We start from the raw sequence: 20,828 nt of genomic DNA, 5'->3' as shown, positions 1-20,828 counted from the left end.
GGGTAAAGAGAGCAATCCAGAAAAGAAGACGTCCGCAACAAATTCTCACAAGCAGCGACCTCCATGCACATCACCAACAAGGACTTTCCAGACGTTTTAGGATGCATCAATCAGTGAGAAAACTTTTGTTCCAATCATGAGGTGAACAAAAAGAACTCACTTAAAAGTGCTGAACGCCCTCGGCTTGTCCTCCTCGTCACACGAATCCATCTCGCTGCCGAAAGATGAAAGGCTGAGTGGACAAAGAGGGACGAGCGCCCCCGTCCTCGCTTTCCACCACAACTCTGTGGACAGCCAGAAGAAGCACCCCTGGTCTGCTCCCGTGTCCCACTTCCAATTCCACAAGTAAATGTCCTGTGTGTCCCTCTTTCCTTCTTTCTCTTTTTGATTCCTGACTCAGTGCCGAATGTCCCAGCTTAGCACTACTGTGAAGCACCGCTGGGGAGGGATTTAGCCTGCATCTGGGCTAAATTTCACACACACTGCAAAAACTGAAATCTAAATACAATTAAATATCTCAAATAAGGGTGATATTTGCTTATTTTCTGTCTGACAAGATAATTTTTATCACTAAGCAGATTTTACTTGTTTTAAGGGTTCTGCTCCTAAATGATCTCAGTGAGATATTACAGCTTGTTGCTGAGATTTGATGACCTATTGTAGAGAGGAGGAGCGGCAAGGCACGCTGGAGCACGGCCCAAGATGGCGGCAAGGAGGCGGAGAATATGAGCGAGCGGCGAGGCAGGGTGTGCCGGGAGCGACAGCACAAGCGAAATCAGGTGCGTGAAATGCGCACCGGGACAGAATTAATGTATCTCCTAATGATGTATAAAAGGGGAGAAGGAGGAGAGATGAGGGCAGGAGCACAAAGGGTTGGAGAGCCCGCAGCAGTGCCTGAAGAGCGGAAGCGACAATCAATCAATCATCAATCAATGTTTATTTATATAGCCCCAAATCACAAATGTCTCAAAGGACTGCACAAATCATTACGACTACAACATCCTCGGAAGAACCCACAAAAGGGCAAGGAAAACTCACACCCAGTGGGCAGGGAGAATTCACATCCAGTGGGACGCCAGTGACAATGCTGACTATGAGAAACCTTGGAGAGGACCTCAGATGTGGCCAACCCCCCCCCCCCCTCTAGGGGACCGAAAGCAATGGATGTCGAGCGGGTCTAACATGATACTGTGAAAGTTCAATCCATAGTGGCTCCAACACAGCCGCGAGAGTTCAGTTCAAGCGGATCCAAGACAGCAGCGAGAGTCCCGTCCACAGGAAACCATCTCAAGCGGAGCCGGGTCAGCAGCGTAGAGATGTCCCCAACCGATACAGGCGAGCGGTCCATTCTGGGTCCCAACGAGCAGTCCATCCTGGGTCTCGACTCTGGACAGCCAGTACTTCATCCATGGTCATCGGACCGGACCCCCTCCACAAGGGAGGGAGGGACATAGGAGAAAGAAAAGAAGCGGCAGATCAACTGGTCTAAAAAGGAGGTCTATTTAAAGGCTAGAAAGAGCAAGACGAAGACGGCGACGACGAGGCCAACTGAAGAGCGACACGGAGGAGCGAGCAGTGGGAGCGACGACGGCGCAAAAGACTTTCTTTATTTGAAAAAATAAACAAGAGTCAAACCTTGTAAAGCAATGTCCTTTCTGGGTGGTCCATGGAACCTGCACGACGACGGCTTGAATCCGTCACACCTATATTGTGTAAAACATGCTTGAAACTAGAATATCAAGTGGTGCAAAGCTGTGTCACCAACACTCACAAGTATAAAATATGGTCAACAGCTATTCAGGTCACACTGAGGGCGGCCGTATAAACAACTTTAACACTGTTACAAATATGTGCCACATTGTGAACCCACCCCAAACAAGAATGACAAACGCATTTCGGGAGAACATCCGCACCGTAACACAACATAAACACAACTGTACAAATACCCAGAATCCCTTGCAGCACTAACTCTTCCAGGAGGCGACAATATACACCTCCCCCCACCCCAAATCTCCCGAATTCGTAGGTCTCAAGGTTGGAAAGTATGCGGATTAGCATGCCAAAAAATCAATAACATCAACAAAGCTCACCTTTGTGCATTCACGCACAACACCATGCTTGCCAAACCATCCGATTTTCACCATGAAATTCCTGAATTTTAGGGCCCCTCCCTCCTTCCTCTGGCTAGGATCTTAAGCTCTCGCTGGATCGGTTCGCAGCAGAGTGTGAAGCGACCGGGATGGGAATCAGCACCTCCAAGGTCCATGGTTCTCGCCCGGAAAAGGGTGGAGTGCCATCTCTGGGTTGGGGAGGAGACCCTGCCCCAAGTGGAGGAGTTCAAGTACCTTGGAGTCTTGTTCACGAGTGAGGGAAGAGTGGATCGTGAGATCGACAGGCGGATCGGTGCGGCGTCTTCAGTAATGCGGACGTTGTACCGATCCGTTGTGGTGAAGAAGGAGCTGAGCCGGAAGGCAAAGCTCTCAATTTACCGGTCGATCTACGTTCCCATCCTCACCTATGGTCATGAGCTTTGGGTTTTGACTGAAAGGACAAGATCACGGGTACAAGCGGCCCAAATGAGTTTCCTCCGCCGGGTGGCGGGTCTCTCCCTTAGAGATAGGGTGAGAAGCCCCACCCCTCCAGGGGACACCGGATACAATGGACGTCAAGTGGGTCTAGCATAATATTGTGAGAGTCCAGTCCATAATGGATCTAACATAATAGTGAGAGTCCAGTCCATAGTGGGTCTAACATAATAGTGAGACTCCAGACCATAGTGGATCTAAAATAATAGTGAGACTCCAGTCCATAATGGATCTAACATAATAGTGAGAGTCCAGTCAAGAGTGGCTCTAACAAAATAGTGAGAGTCCAGTCCATAGTGGATCTAACATAATAGTGAGAGTCCAGTCCATAGTGGATCTAACATAATAGTGAGAGTCCAGTCCATAGTGGATCTAACATAATAGTGAGAGTCCAGTCCATAGTGGATCTAACATAATAGTGAGAGTCCAGTCCATAGTGGATCTAACATAATAGTGAGACTCCAGTCCATAATGGATCTGACATAATAGTGAGAGTCCAGTCCATAGTGGCTCTAACAAAATAGTGAGAGTCCAGTCCATAGTGGATCTTACATAATAGTGAGAGTCCAGTCCATAGTGGATCTAACATAATAGTGAGAGTCCAGTCCATACTGGATCTAACATAATAGTGAGAGTCCAGTCCATACTGGATCTAACATAATAGTGGGAGAGTCCAGTCCATAGTGGATCTAACATAATAGTGAGAGTCCAGTCCATACTGGATCTAACATAATAGTGGGAGAGTCCAGTCCATAGTGGATCTAACATAATAGTGAGAGTCCAGTCCATAGTGGATCTAACATAATAGTGAGAGTCCAGTCCATAGTGGATCTAACATAATAGTGAGAGTCCAGTCCATAGTGGATCTAACATAATAGTGAGAGTCCAGTCCATAGTGGATCTAACATAATAGTGAGAGTCCAGTCCATAGTGGATCTAACATAATAGTTTGAGTCCAGTCCATAGTGGATCTAACATAATAGTGAGAGTCCAGTCCATAGTGGATCTAACATAATAGTGAGAGAGTCCAGTCCATAGTGGAACTAACATAATATTGTGAATCCAGTCCATAGTGGATCTAACATGATAGTGAGAGTCCAGTCCATAGTGGATCTAACGTAATAGTGAGAGTCCAGTCCATGGTGGGGCCAGCAGGAGACCATCCCAAGTGGAGACGGGTCAGCAGAGCAGAGATGTCCCCAACCGATGCACAAGCGAGTGGTCCACCTCGGGTCCCGACTCTGGACAGCCAACACTACATCCAGTATCGTGTATAAGACTACCAGCAACACACAACCTCAACTATGTAACAGGTGTACAAAAAACAGTGTATAAGTACGACTGGATCACAAGGAAATGTCCACCAAGTCTTCAGTCCATTATACTTCTCTAAGAGCACATCCATCCTTACACTCGCCCACCCACCATCTCTCACGTACCAACAAGATGAGTAAACAACTCAATTTAATCAAATACATAAATATATAACTTCATCCTCAAATGTGACACATAATTGCATTTTGATGTGATACAACAAATAATGCACACAGATGTCACAAAGACCTCCACTCCACACGGGACAGGACTTCTTTTCTGACCAGAAGAAAGTATGTGCATGTTGAATTAATTCCAATAAAATGTATGCCAACAACTGGGGTCATTTTTGGGGGTAGATTCATTCATTCAGTTCTCTCCCAGGCCACAGGACTCTGCAGCATCCAAAGAAAGACCAGCAGGAAGGCCTGCAGGGTCCATGTGCGTCCATTTGACCGAGAAAATAAATATGTCAGACACACGACTCACTGGCTTCGACTAAGAGCTGGGAAACGCATCCGGTCCGTTTATTTAAAATCTGAACTAAACACGACGTGGCGTCTTACCTCATGGCTCAGAGTGCCATCCTGCGAGGTGTCTGTGCCCAACAATGCCCTAATCCTCAAGCTGCCACCAGCGTGCAGCCAAGCTCCAACAATAACCACAACTGCAGCGAAATTACTTTTTATGTGTGGGTCAAGCGGGGGCGGGGTTATGGATGCAAAAAAAAAAAGAAAAAAAGAAACAAGGTTAGCGACTGTTTGGCAGTCAGACTGGTTTAGAGCAGGGAGAGAAAACAATATTTGCAATACAATTGACAATGAGAAAAACTGCAGGTTCTTTTGATATTAATATACAAACCCTGTTTCCATATGAGTTAGGAAATTGTGTTAGATGTAAATATAAACAGAATACAATGATTTGCAAATCCTTTTCAACCCATATTCAGTTGAATGCACTACAAAGACAACATATTTGATGTTCAAACTCATAAACTATATATATTTTTTTGCAAATGATAATTAACTTAGAATTGCATGGCTGCAACAGGTGCCAAAGTAGTTGGGAAAGGGCATGTTCACCACTGTGTTACATCACCTTTTCTTTTAACAACACTCAATAAACGTTTGGGAACTGAGGAAACTAATTGTTGAAGCTTTGAAAGTGGAATTCTTTCCCGTTCTTGTTTTATGTAGAGCTTCAGTCGTTCAACAGTAAGGGGTCTCCGCTGTCCTATTTTACGCTTCATAATGCGCCACACATTTTGGACGGGAGACAGGTCTGGACTGCAGGCGGGCCAGGAAAGTACCCGCACTTTTTTATTACGAAGCCACACTGTTTTAACACGTGCTGAATGTGGCTTGGCATTGTTTTGCTGAAATAAGCAGGGGCGTCCATGAAAAAGACGGCGCTTAGAGGGCAGCATATGTTGTTCCAAAACCTGTATGTACCTTTCAGCATTAATGGTGCCTTCACAGATGTGTAAGTTACCCATGCCTTGGGCACTAATGCACCCCCATACCATCACACATGCTGGCTTTTCAACTTTGCGTCGATAACAGTCTGGATGGTTCGCTTCACCTTTGGTCCAGATGACACGATGTTGAATATCCCCAAAAAATTTAAAATGTGGATTCGTCAGACCACAGAACACTTCTCCACTTTGCATCAGTCCATCTTAGATGATCTCGGGCCCAGAGATGCCGGCGGCGTTTCTGGATGTTTTTGATAAATGATTTTTGCTTTGCATAGTAGAGTTTTAACTTGCACTTACAGATGTAGCGACCAACTGTATTTAGTGACAGTGGTTTTCTGAAGTGTTCCTGAGCCCATGTGGTGATATCCTTTAGAGATCGATGTCAGTTTTTGATACAGTGCCATCTGAGGGATCGAAGGTCACAGTCATTCAATGGTGGTTTCCGTCCATGCCGCTTACGTGGAGTGATTTCTCCAGATTCTCTGAACTTTTTGATATTATGGAGCGTAGATGTTGAAATCCCTAAATTTCTTGCAATTGCACTTTGAGAAACGTTGTTCTTAAACTGTTTGACTATTTGCTCACGCAGTTGTGGACAAAGGGGTGTACCTCGCCCCATCCTTTCTTGTGAAAGACTGAGCATTTTTTGGGAAGCTGTTTTTATACCCAATTATGGCACCCACCTGTTCCCAATTAGCCTGCACACCTGTGGGATGTTCCTAATAAGTGTTTGATGAGCGTTCCTCAACTTTATCAGTATTTATTACCACCTTTCCCAACTTCTTTGTCACGTGTTGCTGGCATTAAATTCTAAAGTTAATGATTATTTGCAAAAAAAAATTAAATGTTTATCAGTTTGAACATCAAATATGTTGTCTTTGTAGCATATTCAACTGAATATGGGTTGAAAATAATTTGCAAATCATTGTATTCTGTTTATATTTACATCTAACACAATTTCCCAACTCATATGGAAACGGTTTATAGTCTTTATTTTTAAGTTATAATGCCATTTGAGAGTATATTTCTCTCCTTGTGGCCCCTGAGCTAAAATGAGTTTGACACCCCTGTCTCACAGTCTTGTCATTGGGAATCAGAAGCACTGACCGTAAACAGAACTAAAATCTGAGTTATTCTGAAAACTGATATAACGTTAATAAAATGAAGATTGAGTGATTTCAAAGGCTCAAACTATCCACAGGTGAATTGTCATGTGACTGATGATGCTGAAAAAAAACAGCACTGTCAGATTCATTCCAGTGGATGAACAAGGTTTAGTGTATTTTTTAGTCAAAGCTACAATACAATGCAATACTTACTGATCATTCCCAAGAAAAGATGTTTCCCGCCATGCAATGGTTCTGGCACGCCCTCCCAAGGGCTTCTTGTTGGTGGACCTCCGGACCTCGAAACACGCATGGAGATTGGAATCAGTTAGAGGGGTGAGGGCTTGCTCCGAGCCCACTGAGGTCAGGTCTGTGCTGAGACCGAAAGAAGTCCAAGAACCGTCCGAAGAGGCCATAGGGCTGGGACTGCCGAGGAGAGAGGCATCTTCCAGGTCCAATGTGCGAGAATAAAACTGGATAAAGGGTGAACAGGATGAAGACAGGAATGGACATGGATACATCTGGGCATCTGACAAGGAAAATACACCCAAGTGATAGGTAGAGATCTGTTTATACTCGTCAGATTGTCTTTGACCAAGAAGTGAGGAGTTATAAGTCAGTATGGGTGTGACAGTCAGAGGAGGGTGGAGGCACCAGCACTTACAAGGTGATAGCTCACATCTAATTACCAGCACTCTCCGATTGAATCATGTGGCAAATGATAGAGATGTTTCGCAGATGAGAAATCGATTGGAGATGCACGGAGAGGCTTAGGTTCGTGGTCTGTGGCAACATGATAGCTCCGGGCAAGAGAGCATTGTCTTGGGTTGCAATGATAAGCGGTTCATTACAAGTATCTGATCCACTCCAAATAACATTGGGGCTTACCGCTAAGGTCCATTAGAACCCAGAAACGGCAAGGACACTTCGGCAGTGGTAATGGAAGAGATCTGCTGACTGCAGATAGTGTGAAGACAAAGACATGCAGTACCAGCCAGTCTAGCAGGACATGTATGCCATTGGGGTGTAACGGTACGTGTATTTGAATTGAACCGTTTCGGTACGGGGGTTTCGGTTCGGTGCGGAGGTATACCGAACGAGTTTCCATACGGACATATAAAGTAGCGTAAACGATACTTAAAATGTCGGACATTTGAGGCATTTAAGAAACTCCGCCCTGACAGCCCCCCAAAGGAGGACATGCCCGGTGCTAGCAGCGATCGGGTTATGATAGACTGACCATACCTCCTCTTTTCACCGGACATGTCCTCTTTTGCGGGGCTGTCCGGGTGGAGTTTCTTAGATGCATCAAATGTCCGGTATTTTGAGTTATGGTTGTGTGTATTTTCAATGTACGTTCCGGGTTAAGAAGGGGTTGAAAACAAAACAATACTGCTGCGTGGGGGAGCAGTATTCGTGAGGGTTTTTGATTGATTGATTGATACTTTTATTGGTGGATTGCACAGTTCAGTACATATTCCGTACAATTGACCACTAAATGGTAACACCCGAATAAGTTTTTCAACTTGTTTAAGTCGGGGTCCACGTTAATCAATTCATGGTAAAGGGAGGGGCAGAGACAGAGAGCGAGAGAGTTGTGATAAACGCACATGCGCCTCCAGGCTCTGCTTTTTATCCATAGATTTATCAGATTTAATTTTTTTTTATCTATAGCAGGGGTGTCAAAAGTGTGCCCCGGAGGCCATTTGCGGCCCACAGCTAATGTTTTAAAGGCCCACGGCAAATTCTAAAAATACTATTAAAATAAAAAAAAACATAACAAAAGTGAAATAAAAAAGCTTGAAGGTTAAATGTCATTTAGAAAAAGTTGCAATGTTGAATAATAAAAAAAAGCTGTTTTTTTTTCTTTCAAACTGTCATTGCTCAAAACATAATATTAAATCAAAATTAATGTTATTAAGAATTATTGACCTATCCAACGTTCCCATTACTTCACATCAAATATTCCACTAAGAAAACCATTTTTGGTGGAAGATTTTGCAAATTAAGTAAATAAATAACACCAAAAATTATATTTTGTTGTTTTCTTACTGTACCGAAAATGAATTGAACCGTGACCTCTGAACCGAGGTACGTACCGAACCCACATTTTTGTGTACCGTTACACCCCTAGTGTGCCAACAGTTACAGATGGGAACTTTTGAAAAGGTATTTTTGCCAGAGTGATAATATCCAATGATACATGTTGGCTAACGTTAACCTACATCTCAACAACAGACATGTGATCGTTCTAAATTACATTAAACACTTCCTTGGGGTTTGGACCAGAGGTGTCCAAACATTTTGCCTCCAAGGGTCAAAGTGAATTTGTGCCAATAAGCTGAGGGCAGGCAGGGTGATCTGATCCAAATTTTTTTAGATGTGGTCAAAGACTTTTTTTTTTCGTGTGGGACACCCAAAATAACTTCAATTACTTTCCCTGGTAACTAGTTACATGTATTGAAGAGTCATGTTGGTAGTTCAATTCTATTTTTGTTAAAGTAACAAGTAACAGTATTTTTTAAACTAATTTTCAGAACACTGGCTACCAATAATAGCAGACTTCATGGGAGACTTGGAGTGCTTTCCATCCATCTTCTTCCACTTATCCAAGGTCTGGTCGCGGGGGCAGCAGCCTAAGCAGGGAAGCCCAGACTTTCCTCTCCCCAGCCACTTCATCCAGCTCTTCCCGGGGGATCCCGGGGCGTTCCCAGGCCAGCCGAGACATAGTCTTCCCAACGTGTCCTGGGTCTTCCCCGTGGCCTCCTACCGGTCGGACGTACCCTAAACACCTCACCTGGCTCCTGTCCATGGGGAATAACCGTAGCTTTTCTTTGAGCCCCCCCTGGATGACAGAGCTTCTCACCCTATCTCTAAAGGAGAGACCCGCCACCCGGGGGAGGAAACTCATTTGGGCCGCTTGTACCCGTGATCTAGTCCTTTCGGTCATAACCCTAAGCTCATGACCATAGGTGAGGATGGGAACGTAGATCGACCAGTAAATTGAGAGCTTTGCCTTCCGGTTCAGCTCCTTCTTCACCACAACGGATCGATACAGCGTCTGCATTACAGAAGACGCCGCACCGATCCACCTGTTGACCTCACGATCCACTCTTCCCTCACTTGTGAACAAGACTCCCAGGTACTTGAACTCCTCCACCAATTTTCAGAACAGTGGCTATAAATAATAGCTGACTTCATGGGAGCCTCGGAGTTTTATCACCTAGCACTATTGCTAGATGCTTAAATGAAAACAAAACAGTGAGTTACAATGTCCGCTTACACCAGAATGCCGACTGATGGGATGGTTGTATCTTTCAGCACTTGCACCTTCCCTGAGCTGGTATATCCTCGCTCCTCAGATAAAAAGTGCTTACTTGCGATGGTTTTATGCTGTGGTATTTGTCCAGCATCAAATAGTATGAAGTTTGTAGCATGTGTGTTTTGGAAGTTGACCACCTTCTACAATACAGGTGAGATGCATGATTTATAAGCCAGCAGTAACTTTTACTGACTCAAAGGAAATACAACAGCAGCCGTTTAAGCTCCATCTTATTTATTCTATGGCTCTTAATAACCAATGTTATTAAGAGCTTGAGCTATCTGTTAGCTGCCTATTTGATAATGGTCAAAGGAGCAGTATGAGCAAGGCGATTTGTCACTACGCCCGAAAAGTAGTTCCCCCGTGTTGGATTTTACAACGACAATGTCACTATAGCTTGGTGGATATGCAGGTTGCTACATCAAAATGGAGTATTGTTGGCAGTTTTTAGAAAATAGTTTCGAGCGCTTTGTAGGCAAAATAAAATATTCCCATAACCTGCATTGTTAGCTGCCTCGTTCTAGCAGTTTTTAGCTATCTACAATGTACAGAGAGACTATGTTTTTGTCTCACATTGGATTGTGAATTATGGGAAAACATCCAAAAAAGGGCAGTTTCCCCTCTAAGTGCAACTTTTACAAGTTATTTCAGGTAAGGAAACTGTTGCTTTGCAAAGATTGCACCAGAATAAAAATCACGACCCAAAATACACACCCTGTCTTTTGCTCGTAACATTGGGGGCGTTTAGCACTTTCAAAACTACTATATAACAGCAGACATAGCAAAAACAATAAAATAAAATGGCTTATTAATTCTCGAGAAACAAAACTGCACTTAAATTTACATTGAACTACTTTAAGTGCAAATGTTTCCCTAGTTGAGAAAACTGGGTCACGTGGTTTGGTGTTTTGCATTTTTTGTTGACATCTCTTTCCTACACATTTGGCATTCTGGTACATCTTTGTTGATGTACCAGAATGCTCATTTAGTTTGAAGCTGAAATATTCCCACACAGGGACATTTGACTCAGCAATCATCTTTTTTTCCTCCTAATTTCCAAAGACATTTTATGAATTAATTAAATGAGCCTGGTACCCAAAGTAATGAAAGCAATTATTTTACGACAGGTCTAAAAGTAAAACAAAGTTTAATTTGTTTGTATGTGTAGGACGTATTTGCACTGACTCGTTCACAAGACATACCTCCAAAAACAGACAGTGAGAAAGCGAAGACCAGTGCTTTTGAAATTTGCAACATTTCTGTCAACAAACTAACACTTTGATGGGACAACAGCAGAGGGGAAAAAAGCTTCAAAAAGGACACACGGCCAAGACTCAAGCTATGTCGTTTTATCTACACGTCCAAAGCACAACTCTAAAGATGAGTGTGGACAAGTAAGCTTGTAACTGCACTTTTGCATGCCCCAATAATTCTGCTGATATTGATCGATGCTGAAGCATCACTGCTTGACATGCATGCCAAATAAAGCACATAGTACCTATCTTTCTGCAGTTAGTTGATCAAAAAAGTATCTAACATTGCAGCGGAGAAGGTGAGGATAAGGAAAATACAGACATGCAAAGTCATGCTGAGAAGGTATGTTGGTGTGAAGACCAGAAGGGGCAAAGAGCATCTGCCGTCTTCAGTAAACAGGCCTCGGTTGCTTCATGTTATAGTGAGCCTCGGATGCGGACACATAAGCAGACTCGGTAAAGAAATCCTCGTGGAACTCAGCCAGAAACCTATATGGCGAGAGGGGTGAGATAAGAATAATGAGCGACGTATTTGAAGATATTGTGTGTGACATAAAAAAAAGCCTCAAATGCAACATTTTCCTCGACAGTCGTCTCATTCCACAGAAATCCTAGAGCCAACGCCTTCATTCTGGATATATATATATGTATCAGAGACAAAGCCCCCTCATCTATGTCCATACCACCGGCAGAAGAGTAATATACACACAGTGTGGAAGAAAGACCAGTAGTCAACGTGAACCCACTCTATCCCGAACCCTCCTCCCTCCCATCTAATCAGTTGTGGGGAAAACTAATCCGGAATCTTCTTAGTATCCGCTACTCGGCCAAATCCTCTAAATCTTGCCATCTCATCTTAACTCCACCGTTCCTCCTAATCTCAATGCAAACAAATTATACTCATCAGAAAGGAACTGAAGAACGCTTTGACGACAACCGACAAACCAAATGGTCTGAGGCTGGATCGACAAACACAAACAAGGCCTTGGAAACACCGAAACAAAAATATAACAACATTGTTTTCACAGGAATTTAATTTTCCTGCCTTAACTTCCTCTGAAAATGTGTCATTTGTCGTGTTTAATTTTCGCTGAAAAAAAAAGCAAACTGCGTCTTTTGACAGTAAAATGATGAGTCTTGCTAAGGAGCCCCTAATGCCACACAAAGCGTGTCGGAACAGCATTTCATTTGACGACCGACTATCTCATCATGACAATGCTACATTTGAGTAAATGAGGAGGTACAGTACACGCTGGAGGTGTAATCCTTTCATGTTGCACATTACTGCCAGCTTAACCTTTGGCTATTTTGAGAACACCCGTCGTTCAACAGTCTGTTTCATTCATCTTTACTGTTCAACTGGGGACCGACGCTGTCTTTGACTCAGTTACAAGAAGCTGGATTGGCAGCAGGTTTTAGGCAGCGCTCCACAGCACAGCGCGGTGGCAGAATGCAGTACTGCACAGGTTTGATTAGAGACAGAGACCAAATCCCTTAGGTTTGGGAACGGCTCAACCGAAGATCGCTCGGGAGGATTTAAAGATTAGACTCCCGCGCTTGTGTAACACCCACTCATCTCCCTCCCACTAACACATGCTCTCTCTCTCCCTCCCTACGAACCAAACGTGCTCTCTTTTACTTATACCTCCTTGACATTTTTGTCATGTTTACAGCTTTCTTTGCTTTATGGATGATTCTCAAATATGTTGCTTTTTACGTTCCCTTTCAATAAATAGATGGGCAGCCTGCTATTGTGACATGAATTTTGCTAGTCTCAACTTTTAACAAAAAATAATTCAGTATTAAACAGATCCTGGTTAAAATCGACTAAATTGTACATGTTCAACATTTAGGGGACTTGAGCCTCTTTCTGCCCACCAAGTCTTTATCATAATTCAGTGTTTTTAATTATTATTATTATTATTGTATATACCAGTGGTCCCCAAACTTTTTGTATCCGCGGATCGGTCAACGCTTAATAATTTGTCCCGCGGCCCGGGTGGGGGGGTGTCCTTTTATTTATTTATTTTTTTTATTTGTCATGAAAAAGGGACGTTTTTGTCATGAAAAAGGGAAGTTTTTAGGGTTGGTGCACTAATTGTAAGTGTATATTGTGTTTTTTATGTTGATTTAATTAAAAAAATAAAAACAAAAACAAAAAATTTGTATTTTTTTTTTTTTTTTTAAATAAAAATTAATAAAAAATTATTCTGCGGCCCGGTACCAATCGGGCCGCCCGGTGGTTGGGGACCACTGGTATATACGACTATAAAAGGTCTCCCGGCCATGAAACGGTAGTTTGACATTTGCATTGTAAGCTGCAATAGCTTTTAATTACCGTATTTTCCGCACTATAAGGCGCACCTAAAAACCTAAAATTTTCTAAAAAGCTGACAGTGCGCCTTATAGTCTGGTGCGCCTTATAAATGGACCAATATTGAGCCACAACAGGTCTCATAACTACGGTAAGCACCCACCGACTTCATTTCCCCCCGTAGGAGAAGCGCGCAGTGCATGCTGGGATATATGACTGCGTCAGTTCTGCCGTTTTAATTTCCATTTGTGTGTTTATGTAAAGACTCCAAAATGGCTCCCATTGAGAGACATGATTTCAGGAAAGCAGGAATTGTCACTCAACTGCTAGACAACAGCAGCGACAGTGACTCCATTAACGACGTCTCGAAATAGTGCAAAGCAATAACAATATATCAATAACTCAACGTTGCTCAAACGATAATGTCACACAACACACAAAATAAACATGTGAAGCTCACTTTATTAAGTTATTCCATATCCACGAATCCCTCGAATTCTTCTTCTTCAGTGTCTGAATTAAACATGCCTCAAGAGGTCTCGCAACTACGGTAAGACGCCGCCAACCTTATTTTCCCCCGTAGAAGAAGAAGCGCGCGGTGCATGCTGGGATAAATGACTGCAGGAGGCGTGCCGTTTCTGTGCAGAGTTTAAACTCAAGGCGATCAGTCACACAGTAGAAGACGGGAATAGAGCAGCAACGAGAAAATTTAACATTAACATTGACTCGTTTAATGACGACTTCAACGAGACGGAGCCGGGCATGTTGGATGCCGTATTCGCCCAACTGTTTGATTCGAACACTGAAGAAGAAGAATTTGAGGGATTCGTGGATGAGGAATAACTTAATAAAGTGAGCTTTACATGTTTATTTTGTGTGTTGTGTTGTGTGACATTATCGTTTGAGCAACGTTGAGTTATTGATATATTATTGTTTTGCACTATTTCCAGTTTTACGATTTGTGATTGCACTAACGTTTGATTTACCGTAACAGTATCAGAATGTTTTTTGCATGTTTATTGAATCGGGGAAATAATAAAACTGCTGTTTATTCATTTTGGGAGTGAACAAAGTTGTCAGAGCGCTGGATTGTAATCTATTAATAAAGTTTGACTGACTTATCTGACTGTTTTGTTGACATTCCCTTTAGCGCAGCTCCATCTAAAGCAAGGGTGTCAAACAAATGGCCCGCGTCCGAATCAGCCCTGCGAACAGGTTTCATCCGGCCCGTGGGATGAGTTTGCTAAGTATACAAATTAACCTAAAACTTTGGAATGAAAGAAACAGCTCTCCTACATGTGTCTACTGGATGTTGCAATAGCAATTTTTTGTATCCCTGGATGATGGTACATATGTAGAAAATAAACCACATATTAGTACATCAATCGAGGAAAATGATCAAACTACATACATGGCATACTGTAATTTGATTTTGATATTTTGTTATCTTGATAGATTGAAAATGAACACCATTGAGTTGACTGATGAACATTATCACATCATTCATTCAGAAAATATAAATAATGACAAATAAAGATAGAATACTAGTAACCGCAACATGTAAGTGTAAAAAAACAACAACATTATGATTTGTAAATTTTCAGAATGTGCTTCTTCTATTTTTGAACACCGAAAACAATCTGAAGGTGTCTTTATTTTTCAGTTATCGTGCAGGGATTTTACCAGTCTGGCCCACTTGGGAGTAGATTTTTCTCCATGTGGCCCCCGATCTAAAATGAGTTTGACACCCCTGATCTAAAGGATGCATAACGTAACCCCAGCCTCTACTGTAGCATCTGTTCTACGCGCCTTATAATGCAGTGCGCCTTATATATGAACAAAGTTTTAAAATAGGCCATTCATTGAAGGTCCGCCTTATAATCCGGTGCCCCTTATAGTGCGAAAAATACGCTACTTGTCATGCAAAGATAGTTTTGATTTGCACAGTAATACGGGACATAGTGCGTCCCACACATTGATACCAAAAAGGAATGCGCAGTCCGCCTTATATATGAACAAAGTTTTAAAATAGGCCATTCATTGAGGGTGCGCTTTTTAATCCGGTGCGCCTTATAGTGCGAAAAATGCGGTACTTGTCATGCAAAGATAGTTTTGATTTGCACATTAATACGGGACATAGTGCGTCCCACACATTGATACCAAAAAGGAAATCATGTACTGCAGATTCCAAGCTGGACGTAGTGAAATATGCATCAGAAAACACCAAGAGGAAGCCGCGCAAACCTTTGGAGTTGGCAGAGTTGTTTAGAATTTCATGGGATTTATGTATTAGGAGTGACAGATAGTTTGGTAAAGGTAGAGCATGTTCTCTATGTTATAGTTATTTGAATGACTCTTACCATAATATGTTAGGTTAACATAGCAGTTGCTTATTTACGCCTCATATAACCTACACTTATTCAGCCTGTTGTTCACTATTCTTTATTTATTTTAAATTGCCTTTCAAATGTCTATTCTTGGTGTTGGATTTTATCCAATACATTTCCCCCAAAAATGCGATTTATACTCCAGTGCGACGTATATGCTTTTTTCTTTCTTTATTATGCATTATAAGATGATATGTACTTAAATTACTAAATACGGGACGATTCTGTTTTTCAGCTTTTGTGATCGGAATTTAATGGCAATGATCTGCATTGGACTTAATTACAGAAATCGGCGCATCCCTAGTGATTATATCTAACAATATGAATCTGTTACCTCAGAAGGAGCTCCAAATGTTTGACCAAGGCTCGGAGATTCCTTTCTGGAATCTGCATCTTTCCGAGGATCTCAGGAAGCTTTACTGGAGGAGTGAGAGAGACAAGATGGAGCGCAGCGAGATAAACATGTCAGTTAAGCAACTGAAATCCATTAACTGGTGCATGGATTTATTCAAGTTTGTAAAAAAAAGAGAAACCAACCAAAAAGACGTAGAAGATGCTGCACTCCATACAAGTAGGAAGGTGGAGGGGGCTGGTCATTCAATGGATAGTTATCAGGGGTCAGCTTCCAACTCAGGACCTGAAAGGTAGGAGTTAGGAAGGCGTCTTACATGTCACACCCAATAGTACAGAAAGTTGTTTGCAAATATCGTGTTCTTAATCTTATGCGACACATTCGTGTCTCTTCAAGCTACGAAAACCAACACACTGGTTTGTCACCTCATTGAGCTCGTTGTTTCGTCGGCTCTCGAAGCCGTGAAAAGGTCCGCTTCTTTCTTTGCTTGGTGTCAAGGGCAAGGGGGAAGATGAGCCACTATGCACTGGAGTTTCTGTACGGATAGGGGAAGAGATTATTTTGGAGCTCATCTCAAATAGAACAAGTGGGGCGAACAAAAGACAAACTTAATTGAACTGACAAGCCCTCAAAAAGGAGACCAAAGTTAATCAGCAGGATTGGGCGCTGTGGAAATGTGGCAAGAAAAGTGGTCTTGCGCTCCACCTGTTGTTACTAAAATCACATCACAGGTGGTCCTCGGTTTACAAAGCTCCAATAAATCACTGAAATATTAAAGTTTGGTCAGTAAAAAAAAGAGATTGGCTCAAAAACTAGCTGTGTTGTGTGCTTGAGTAAGGAACTGATTCCACTGGGTGTGAGTTTTCCTTGCCCTTATGTGGGCTCTACAGAGGATGTTGTTGTGGTTTGTACAGCCCTTTGAGACACTAGTGATTTAGGCCAATTTAAATAATCATTGATTGATTGATAGTGTTGCTTATTAGCAAACGTCTCCCAGGCGTGAGGACTCTTAGGGACAAAGGAAACGAAAGTGAAGTGAAAAGTGAAGTTAAACATTGTGAAGACAAATTGTGGCTGCATGTAAGGTCTAAGCCAAACAAACCATGTACTGAAATCTTCTCTAAGGACGAAGATGGTATATTTGACATGTGAAAGGATATTCTACTATGAAATGAGACATAACTAAGCAGCTTCTTTATTGAGACATCCTCCTCACAATAAGCGGATGTCTACCTCCTTTGCAACACTTTTTCTAGTGTGCAAGACAACCTTAGGGATAAAATTAAGGAATTGTTCTTTTTTTTTTTGCTGACAATTCAGATCATCTATGAGTGAATATTGCCCAAAGAAAATCACATGTATTAACTAAATGTTTGTATTCAATTATAGTGAGTCTATTGGCAGTTTAAAAATATCAACATACTACGTACTGTCTGCAGTTACAGTTTTATCAAGACACCTCAGAGGGGAACTGCACTTTTTGGGGGAATTTTGCCCAACGTTCACAAACCTTTATGAAACAAGGAGACAAACGTTTTGGTTTTTTTTTGCATTTTAACTTGTAATAATTGGCCTGTTTTATGGAGATTGCATTGCAGCTAATAGGAGCAATTACTTCGGCCTCTAAATCACTTTGAAAATGCATCTAAAAACCACCAACAATACTTCATTTATGTTCTGTAGCCTTTAAAATAACTACAGATGTCCGCTAATATCGGCCGATAAATGCTTTAAAATGTAATATCGGAAATTATCCGTATCGGTTTCAAAATTGCCGGTATTAGTTTCAAAAAGTAAAATGTATAACTTTTTAAAACACCACTGTGTACACAGACGTGGGGAGAAGTACAGAGCGCCAATAAACCTTAAAGGCACTGCCTTTGCGTGCCGGCCCAGTCACATAATATCTACGGCTTTTCACACACACAAGTGAATGCAATGCATACTTGGTCAACAGCCATTCAGGTCACACAGAGGGTGGCCGTAAAAACAACTTTATCACTGTTACAAATATGCGCCACACTGTGGACACACACCAAACAAGAATGACAAACACATTTCGGGAGAACGTCCGCACCGTAACACAACAGAACAATTACCCAGAACCCCTTGCAGCACAACCTCTTCATGTTCTCTCAGGGAGAGCATGTCCCAAATTCCAAGCTGCAGTTTTGAGGCATGATAAAAAAAAATGCACTTTGTGACTTTAATAATAAATATATCAGTGCCATGTTAGCATTTTTTTTCCATGACTTGAGTTGATTTATTTAGGTAAACCTTGGTAGATTGTTTAATGCATCCAGCGGGACATCACAACAAAATTAGGCACAATTAATTCCACGACTGTATATATCGGTATCGGTAATTAAGAGTTAGACAATATCGGAATATCGGATATCGGCAAAAAAGCCAGTATCGGACATCTCTAAAAATAACCATGCTGTAACAACATTGTTATTGTAAGAGCGAACACTGAGAAACTGTTTTGCAGGCGTACTAACACATGTGATGGCATGCTAAAGCATTAGCCGTAAACTAGCAATGGCAAGATAGCAACTGCGTCAACAGCTGAATGGCTTTGGACTTTGTAATGTACAACACAATGCGATAGAACAATCTGTGCTGATGTTCCACATGTAGAACAAGACACGCCGGTCCTGACTCTCATGGCTTCCATCTGCTACAACATTTCACCCATCTGCTACAACATTTCACCCTCTCTTCATGCTCGCTTCAATAAGATGTACTTCATTCTACGTATATTCAGGTTCAAAAAGATAAGGTTGTAAACAAAAGATGTGTGTTCTTGTCTCTCATAATTATTGTGAACGAGAAGCAAATATCTAAATAAAAAGTGCAGTTCACTTTTAACGTTTACTAAGCACTTTTTTGTTGTGTTGTTTCAAGCCAAATTAGCTGCTAGTTTAGCGATTAGCATACCTTCATACCTACTTCAGCTCTTAACATGCTAAGCCTTGCTCTATAGTCCAATAGTAAAAAAAATGCAGGTCGTTTGCTGCAATCGGAATGATTATTAATTTTTTTGAACAGCTCCACACCATGTATGGACATACACAGTTAGGTGCTAGTCGCCTCTGAGCCGGGGGAACAAAACATAAATATCAGTCAGAGTTGCTCAGCCTTTGTGATTGTGGGCTATGTCCTTTCTGTTTTGTTTACACTATGAGTAACTTAGGTGTTTATTTACCTATAATTTAATTCCAACTTAGATCACTTAAGTCTCACCTTAAAACTCATCTGTATACTCTAGCCTTTAAATAGACCTCCTTTTTAGACCAGTTGATCTGCCGCTTCTTTTCTTTTTTCCCCTATGTCCCCCCCTTACTTGTGGAGGGGGTCTGGTCCGATGACCATGGATGAAGTACTGGCTGTCCAGAGTCGAGACCCAGGATGGACCGCTCGCCTGTGTATCGGTTGGGGACATCTCTACGCTGCTGATCCGCCTCCGCTTGGGATGGTTTCCTGTGGACGGGACTCTCGCTGCAGTCTTGGATCCGCTTTGAACTGAACTCTCGCGGCTGTGTTGGAGCCACTATCGATTGAACTTTCACAGTATCAAGTTAGACCCGCTCGACATCCATTGCTTTCGGTCCCCTAGTGGGGGGGGGGGGGGTTGCCCACATCTGAGGTCCTCTCCAAGGTTTCTCAGAGTCAGCATTGTCACTGGCGTCCCACTGGATGTGAATTCTCCCTGCCCACTGGGTGTGAGTTTTCCTTGCCCTTTTGTGGGTTCTTCCGAGGATGTCGTAGTCGTAATGATTTGTGCAGTCCTTTGAGACATTTGTGATTTGGGGCTATATAAATAAACATTGATTGATTGATTGATCAAAGTTTAGAAGCAGAGCTTGTTCTTAACCCGAGGACCACCTGTAATGTTATTAGTTTCAGAAACAAAACTTCTTAAGGTTTATAGTTTTGAGGTTAAAGAGTAATTTCTCTATTTGTATTGAGCAAAATATTGTTATTTTTTTGTAAAAACACTTGAACCCTGACTTCTGTCGAGGTTGAGGGTGAACTTTGACTGGGAGGAAGTGTCGATCAAGCGGCGTTTGAGCTTTGGCGACACCGTGGCACTGCCTCCACCTGCGTCATTCAAAAAAAAAAAAGCAATCACTTGAAGAAAATGTGCAAAAGACGCTACTAGGCCTGGGCCGATAATCGATAAAGCAATCAAATGACGATAAATGAAAATTCAAGTCGGTAAGTTTCCAGCGTCAATAAATCGGCATGTGCATACTTCAAGAGCATTCACGTTTTTCGTAGCTTTTAGCGGTTACACGTGTTTGTATCATAGCGGCATGTAAAGAAGGGGATGAATTACTGTGTCCTCATTAAGTGTCTTTGATTCTTTGTGCAGCTGGCCCGCTAGCATCACAGAGTGCAACTAGTTAGCGTGTAGCAGCTAACATGGACAAAATGATCACAAAACTTAATGCCACCCAATGTGGGAATATTTCAGTTGAAAACTTTAAGCACAAGATGAGCATATCAACACTGAGAAGCCAGTTTGCTCAATGTGCAAACACTTCACGTTTGGTGAACATCAGGTCAGTGTAAACAAAACAGTGCCAATAGTATAGATAAGAAAGTATGGTGTGTGATTAAATACATCTCCGAAGACATGCTGACATTTACGGTATTTTAAGGATTATAAGTCGCTCCGGAGTATACGTCGCACCGGCCGAAAATGCATAATA

The 20,828-nt window shown here is 42.2% G+C and overlaps 2 protein-coding genes across 4 annotated transcripts in view; both read right to left on the bottom strand.

Annotated features, from left to right (window-relative positions):
- The window catches only part of LOC133544209 (FERM and PDZ domain-containing protein 4-like), a 138,347-nt gene extending 133,793 nt beyond the window's left edge, over positions 1-4,554 (bottom strand). The window contains exon 1 of one of the 2 annotated variants that reach the window (XM_061889348.1): positions 4,466-4,554. In XM_061889348.1, the coding sequence (XP_061745332.1) occupies positions 4,466-4,470 (5 nt within the window). In that variant the 5' untranslated portion in view covers positions 4,471-4,554. Of the gene's footprint in view, positions 1-160; positions 362-4,465 lie in introns of those variants that run through there. The other variant, XM_061889346.1, reaches the window with a different exon arrangement.
- A 6,380-nt stretch (positions 4,555-10,934) lies between these two features.
- The window catches only part of LOC133544529 (male-specific lethal 3 homolog), a 256,717-nt gene continuing 246,823 nt past the window's right edge, over positions 10,935-20,828 (bottom strand). For both annotated transcript variants that reach the window (XM_061889965.1, XM_061889964.1), the window contains 5 exons: positions 20,125-20,214; positions 16,536-16,645; positions 16,296-16,395; positions 16,093-16,177; positions 10,935-11,546 (listed from right to left, as the gene is read on the bottom strand). In XM_061889965.1, the coding sequence (XP_061745949.1) occupies positions 11,447-11,546; positions 16,093-16,177; positions 16,296-16,395; positions 16,536-16,645; positions 20,125-20,214 (485 nt within the window). In that variant the 3' untranslated portion in view covers positions 10,935-11,446. The remainder of the gene's footprint in view (positions 11,547-16,092; positions 16,178-16,295; positions 16,396-16,535; positions 16,646-20,124; positions 20,215-20,828) is intronic.

This window comes from Nerophis ophidion, linkage group LG27 (genome assembly GCF_033978795.1).
Source record: "Nerophis ophidion isolate RoL-2023_Sa linkage group LG27, RoL_Noph_v1.0, whole genome shotgun sequence".
Taxonomy (NCBI): domain Eukaryota; kingdom Metazoa; phylum Chordata; class Actinopteri; order Syngnathiformes; family Syngnathidae; genus Nerophis; species Nerophis ophidion.
This window is presented reverse-complemented; position numbering and strand designations above follow the sequence as displayed.